Raw genomic sequence first — 6,805 nt, 5'->3', positions numbered from 1 at the left:
CCCTTCTACTCCACTGCATGTTCCTTCATATAATCTTTTTTTTCTGTTTTGAGTATTTATTGTATCAGTGTTATCATGGAATACAAGCATGCTCTTAAGTCTTAAATTATGCAGTACCTTTTAATTTGCTTTTAATGTCTTTTTATTAAAGTTTAAATGATATGATGTTGCTTTATTGAAATGATTTGTAAGTTAAAATGGTTATGAAAGTAAATGTAATTATAAATAGTATGATTTTGTTATGCACCTGTTGCCTTCTATAAATTAAATTGCATTTTATTTTTACATGACTAATAGCAATAATAATGCATGCATTTACTAGTAACATGGACCCTTCCTGTAACCCTTTCTAATCCCGTGTTCTATGTGCTTAGGTAAATAATGCAACAGCACGTGTAATGACAAATAAAAAGACCGTCAACCCTTACACGAATGGTAAGTGCATGAGATCTCAGTGCTTTGTTTTAATGTCAGTGCATGTGAAACCTCACTCTCTGCTGACTGGGTGAACTCATCTGCTCATGAAGGGTCATAGTCTGCATCTCCTTTGGTTCAGGTCTTGTTCAGTGACCTACAACATGGTATGGCCAAGCATAAATTCTGTCTGTGTAGAGTTCAGCTCATTGACAGCCATGTAGGCATAGCATGCATTGTTTTGCCTGATTGGAATCGGAGTGTTTACCCTCAATGTCTTTTGTGTCAAAAATATACCTGATAGGAAAGCGTTGTTCTCTTCTAGCTTTGTGCAGTGTTAATGTTCCGATGAATGGACTAATCGGAGGATTCAATTTTGCTTGGATGATGGAGATAGGGAGATCAGTAAGAAGAATGTCTCTGTCAGGCATGAGATACTTTTTTGTACCAAGACATGCATCTAGTCAAAAATAATCTTCTGTCTTCCTTACACAATTTTTTTGGAAGTAAAGGGAAAACTGTAATTGGATGCTGCTTCCAGCTTTTTTTTTTTTTCCCCTGGAAAAATCTGAATTCCAAGCTATCTAAAAACAATTATTCTAATCCTGACCAAAACTGTTGTAATGTTGTACATTAACGATGGAAAAATAATCCATCAATGATTGAGGGGTTTGGAAAGAATACATTTTAAAAATGTTTCCTTTGTCAGTGTTTGATCATGTGCTTGAATTGTTTGCATTTGCTAGTTCAGAAAATTCTAACAAGTTCCTAACTCAACAACGTCAAACAATAATACATCAATTGAAGTTAATTGCAATTATGTTTTCCAGTTTTACTACCCTACGCAGTTATAATTATTTGCTTTCCAATTTAATTTAGTTTTTCCCATTGAGTAAAAAGCAGATGAAATTTGCACATACATCAATAAAGCTTTCCACAGTCAGACTAGACTCTTTTCCACTTTGAAATATAATGGATCTTATTTTCTATATTTGAGGTCTCATTAGTGAGGTTTTACTAAAATCCAGGGCAAACAATGGCTTTATTTTTTCAATTTAAGGGTCACAATATTTCCTACCACAATATAGCGATGTTCTTCCTTTGGCAGGTGATAACTGAGTTAGTTGAAATGATCTGGAGAAGAGTCTGAAATTCCTCATGTTTTCTCAGAAACTCTTTTCACTTCCTCATTTTGTTTGTAAATGTGGAAATTGGCAAATGATGCAGATGGGAAAATGTCCATTTTTTACTGGCTTTCAAACATCTCAGTGAATCTAGTGAAAGAGACATGAAGCTTGACTGGATCACATAGCAAGACTTTGTGGCAACAAGGAGCTAAATTAACTATATGCATATGATACTATGAACTTTGTCAGCTATATTGCAATGATAAAGGATAAAAGCAGTTTTGTTTGAAACGGTGATGTATATTTGTATTCATATTATCCTAAGACTACAAAACTGTTAATTAGCAAATAACACATTACGTATCAGCACGTCCAGTGCTGGAGGTAGGGAATGCTGGAAATAGACATGTGAGATTTTTAGGAATCAGGTTTTAGAGGAAGTTCACCTCTCTGTCCTGTGCTGCAGGTCACTGTTGTTTCCCATTTAAGTGTTTTATCTGTCATTTTCCATCCTGTTCTATCTGGGCTAGATCTCACTGAAAGTACAAACCATCCAATTTAATGCATAAAAATTAGCATTTATGTTTGAATCCGTACATCCAAGGTGTTCTCTGCAGGATGTTCTTTTGAACACCTTTTGGTGGGTGTCTTCCAAGACAAACTCTGATTGTAGTTCATACATTTCATGCATTTTTTTGCACATGCCTATCTCCTCAGAACCACTTCTTTTTTAATGTGTGGCTTTATTTTGTCAAGGAATGTGTGGTGACTGGCATGTTGCTGGCAGATGTTCAGAACACAGTTGAGGCACACAACGAACTATATGAAAACATCAGACACTAATATTTCTCATAATTTAAAAATACAGTTTTGTCTGTCATTCCTGAATACTACTGGCTGTTTGATAACAGGGCTTTTGTTGGAAATATGATTGCATAAGCCGTAGATCTTAAAGCAGAAAATCCTAGTGTCTTGTTTTGAGTGTGGTGGGTGTTCTTTGGTTTGGGTTTGTGGTTTTTTTTTATATATATATATGCAGCTTCATTCCAATAAGTGGTTTGCTTTTGTGTCCTGGCTAGTTTTTGAAATGTGTGCTTTCCAGTGACTTTTGATGATTCCTGAAATGAGCAGTTGATAAATGCTCAGTTGCTAGGAGAGCTCTTCTGTGCAAGTTTGTTATCAGGCAGGATGATTTTGATGGCTGACCTCATGTGCTTTGGAGATAGAACTGCCTTTTCTTTGCGAATAAATTCAGTGTCAGGGGTTCTACTTGTTTGTAAAAATATTTCAGAGACATTTTTAGATCTTCCAGCTTATCCTGTTCACAGTTATACTTTCTTCTGATGCCTATATTGCAATTCACGCTGCTCATCCAAGTGCTGTAGGGAATAAAGAATTATGTGCAAGTAGATTCAGAGAACCACAGCAATGAATAGTAGAGGGATACATATGTTTTAAAGTTTATACTTGTGGTTTATTGAATTTGAGACTTCTGTTGTTCTAAAATTAGATTCAGATTCACAGCTAGTGACTATTAACATGGTTAAATTCCCTCCCACTCCCCTTCCCTCCCCTCTGCAAACAGAAGGAAAGCAAACAGTGTCACACGGCTTTTTGCCCGCCAAAGCAGTCCTCCAGCCATGAAGGGTCTGGTCTGTGAAGTGAAAATAATCCTCACTGTATTTCTGTGCCCCACTTTCTAATAAAGCTTATTACGCTGAGTAGTGTGATTATTTCCTTCCCTTCAGCACACTTAACCTGTATTTCTTTTGATAACTCTATGGGGTGGAGTTTTGGGGCAGGCATAAGGGTGGTTCCTTTCCTTCTTTGGTTTTCACGTTCTGAGCTTTTATAGTTTCAACCTGAGGAGGAGATTAATATTGTGACAGTAAGAAAAATGCACAAAACTACAGCCACTGCAGAGAATTTGCCTCTTCCAGCTGCTGAAGGAGGGTTATTTGGCAGATGCTCTCTCAGATACATCAACTTTATCACACTTGATTAACCCACACAGCTACAGGCCAGCACATTGCTAGCTGACAAGATAAAGTTAAGTTTAATTACTGTGATTTTCACAATGAATGAAGTATTTACTGTATAAGCTTCAAAAAGTTAGATGAGACAGCCATCCCTGTGAAAGAGGTTGGGAAATAAAAGATGGAAGTGCCTTTCAGCTGTGAAGAGCAATCTGTTTCTCCCAAGAGTTTCTTGCCTTCAGACAAATTGTGGTGCTCGGTGTAACTTAGATGCTGAGAGGTATCTCTCAGCTTCTTTGACAACAAAAGCTGACAGATCTGAAATTCAGTCCAATCTTTCATTTTGGATGGTGCTGATAAGTGATCTTTTAAGGACTAATGACTTTGATAAATTCGAAATACTGATGTTTAAAAAATCTGAATTATTAAATATTCTCTAAGCCATAAAAAGTTATGTTTTTCTTAAAGTCTCAAAATTTGGATAACTTTTTATCACACCAAATTTGACTAGGAGTATTTGTTACACCACAATATTCCAGAATATAATCCTGTAATATGTGATATTGATGCATCAGGTAAATATCCTGTAATATTTTCAGAAGGAAAGTAATTTTAACCCTTCATGTTTGGCCATTTTTCAGCTTCTGTAATTGTCTTTTAGGTGCATATAGCAATTACATCTGCAGTGCAATTCCATGCAAAGCTGCTCTTGGCTCTGTTTGAGCTTATTAAAGCGTTGAATTTCAAAAACACCCCTCACCTCGGTTACTGTTAATTACTGGCAAACAGCCACTGTGCATCAGTTGGAGATAGCAGTATTTTTTAAAGGGTAGGAATAATTTTCTTTGGTGTTATTACTGAGATTTTGTGTTACACTTTTTCAGTCTTATAATGCATTATGGTTTTATGATCATCTACTGTCCTTTTGCATTACATATGGACAAGGCTGAAACAAGCCTCAATACAGTTTGCATTTAAATTCTTCTACTCTGGCTATTCTGATTTTGAAAAGCCTTCTTGTCTTGATTGTATTTTGCTTTCAGCAGCATAGCTATAGGATCTATTTAAAGTACCATAGTTCTTGAGTTTACAGGATGCTTTTGTTCAGGTTTTTTCTTCATTCCCATTTACAAATGGTGCTTCCCACTGTGATTCAAGTGTGCTTTTGGAAAATCCATTCTTTTCCTGTCCTAGTAGTTCAAATAATTGTTGAAACAGAGGAAAGAAAAAAGTATGGGTGGGGGCATGTTTTGTGGAGTTTGGAGTTAAGGGGGAGTGGATAGTGGAATTACCTGTGCATGAGCAAAACGCAGTAATTGTCACTTTCCCACAACTCAGAATGCTAAGTTTGTCAGGGTTTGCTCCTGCTGTTCTCTTACACCTTCCCCTTCAGTTCCTTTAGCACTGTCATCTTTAGCATCACATACGCTGTGAACACAGGCCCTGCTTCTGCAGCGTGCCCGTGGACTCCGGGCTTCCCTGGAAATGCCACATCAGTTGTAAGGACACAACAACAATTATTTGGATTCTGGCCAGAACACCTGATACAGAATATCGTTGGTTCTGTGCTTTGGTTTTATGCCAGCTGTGGGAGGACAGCGATTATTTAACACAATGACAGAGGCTGCATTTGTACCACTTAAGAGCGCTGCAGAATGTGACTGCAGCATTTTCGTACATGCCAGACACTTTATAGTAATATGCTAACAGCATTTATCAGGTGGTACAGCCACTTTTGGTACATACCTGTAATTGTCCTGTTTCAGTGCAGACAGTATGATGTAGCAATGCACGTGGGAAAAAACGCCTCTGGCATTTGACAGGGGTCCCGCAGTACATGAATCTCTTTCATGTCACAACACACATTTCCATACACTGTCTTTGCATTCATTTTTCCCAGAGTAGAATCAAGGTGCTGAGGTTGTTTGATTGCCTGGTAACCTACACTAACACATTTTTCGGAAAATTTTATGTCCAGCAAATGAACTGCTTTGGCCTCTTTGGCTTGTAACCAGAGTTAAAGCCATGAAAAAGAACTGGTCTGCTCCGGTACTGCATGCTGTGGGCATACCTGAACTTGTTCTGACTTAATGCCATAACTTAAGGGAATAAGTCCATTGCAGTTGTGCATTGCAGCCAAGGTACTACATGTCCAGAGAATGCCTTGTTTCATAACTTATTTACGAACTTCAGAGTCTGTTATTAAAGTTCAGTCATCTAAGATGCCTATAAAACTTTCATTAAAATGACCTTTTTAAAAGCCATTTTAACTGTATACCTCTATAAAAAAATAAAATTTAAATATTATCGCCATTATCATTATTACTAATTGCATTATTATATTATGTTTTTGTTTGCTGCAGGCTGGAAATTAAATCCAGTTGTTGGTGCAGTTTATAGTCCAGAATTCTATGCAGGTAAGGATTACGCTATATTTCTTCACGCAGTATTTTATTTTAGTATTCTTTAAACATGCAAAAATATGGAATGTACCTTTTGTGTGAGGTTTGGTTTCTTTGATTCATGTTATCTGCAAGTCATTTACAGATTTGTGACGCAGGGTTTTAAGTTACCTGAGCACACTCAAGTTTCTATGGAAGATATATGAATACCTTTTTATTGGAAAGTAGATAGTATAACTTGAAATGTAATGCAATATCCAAGTCTTACCTGAGATTTTATTTTATTTATAATTTCTTTAATATTTCATGTTTTAGAACAGTCACTTTCCTTCAGGAGCTATTTAAGCCTGTTGAGCAACAACAACAACAAATCTATTTGTAAATATATGGTTTTCTGTATATAACATGTATGTAGACACACATGGGTATAGAGTATCTCTGTTCATAATTTTTTTCTTGAACATTTTTCTTTACATTTTATATTGAGTTAGTTTCAAAAAATTTTTTAAATAAAATTTTTTTGTATTTTAAATCTATATTATCACTTGAGTCTTCAATGAGACCAAATTCTGATCCTGGTTATGATTTGGAGTTAATGAGATAGTCTTTTTTCTGCTGGGAATCCATCATGGCTAGCACCAGTGTCTAAATATGCTTTATCAACAGTATTGAAAACAAACATGGTTGTGCTTCAAAACTCAGTTGATATCAGAGGAATTTGAATCCTGCCCATAAGCCCAATCAATTGCAAGTCCTAAAAAAAAGCCATTTTTGAAAGCTAATCATTTACGTCTAAGACAGAAATAATCACTATAAATCCAAATGTTTCTAATAGCTAATAAAACTGCCTTCCTTTCTTCCATGAATTCCATGACTTTCATAGGAA

At 36.1% G+C, this 6,805-nt stretch overlaps 1 protein-coding gene across 1 annotated transcript in view; it reads left to right on the top strand.

The window, feature by feature from the left end:
• Positions 1 to 5,934, top strand: part of LOC104510710 (RNA binding protein fox-1 homolog 1) — a gene marked incomplete at both ends in the record, with an annotated part of 15,757 nt that extends 9,823 nt beyond the window's left edge. The window contains 2 exons of the mRNA XM_010153045.1: positions 375 to 435; positions 5,881 to 5,934. Of these exons, the coding sequence (XP_010151347.1) occupies positions 375 to 435; positions 5,881 to 5,934 (115 nt within the window). The remainder of the gene's footprint in view (positions 1 to 374; positions 436 to 5,880) is intronic.
• Between the last annotated feature and the right edge of the window lie 871 nt (positions 5,935 to 6,805).

Source organism: Eurypyga helias, unplaced genomic scaffold (assembly GCF_000690775.1).
Source record: "Eurypyga helias isolate BGI_N326 unplaced genomic scaffold, ASM69077v1 scaffold8596, whole genome shotgun sequence".
Taxonomy (NCBI): domain Eukaryota; kingdom Metazoa; phylum Chordata; class Aves; order Eurypygiformes; family Eurypygidae; genus Eurypyga; species Eurypyga helias.
This window is presented reverse-complemented; position numbering and strand designations above follow the sequence as displayed.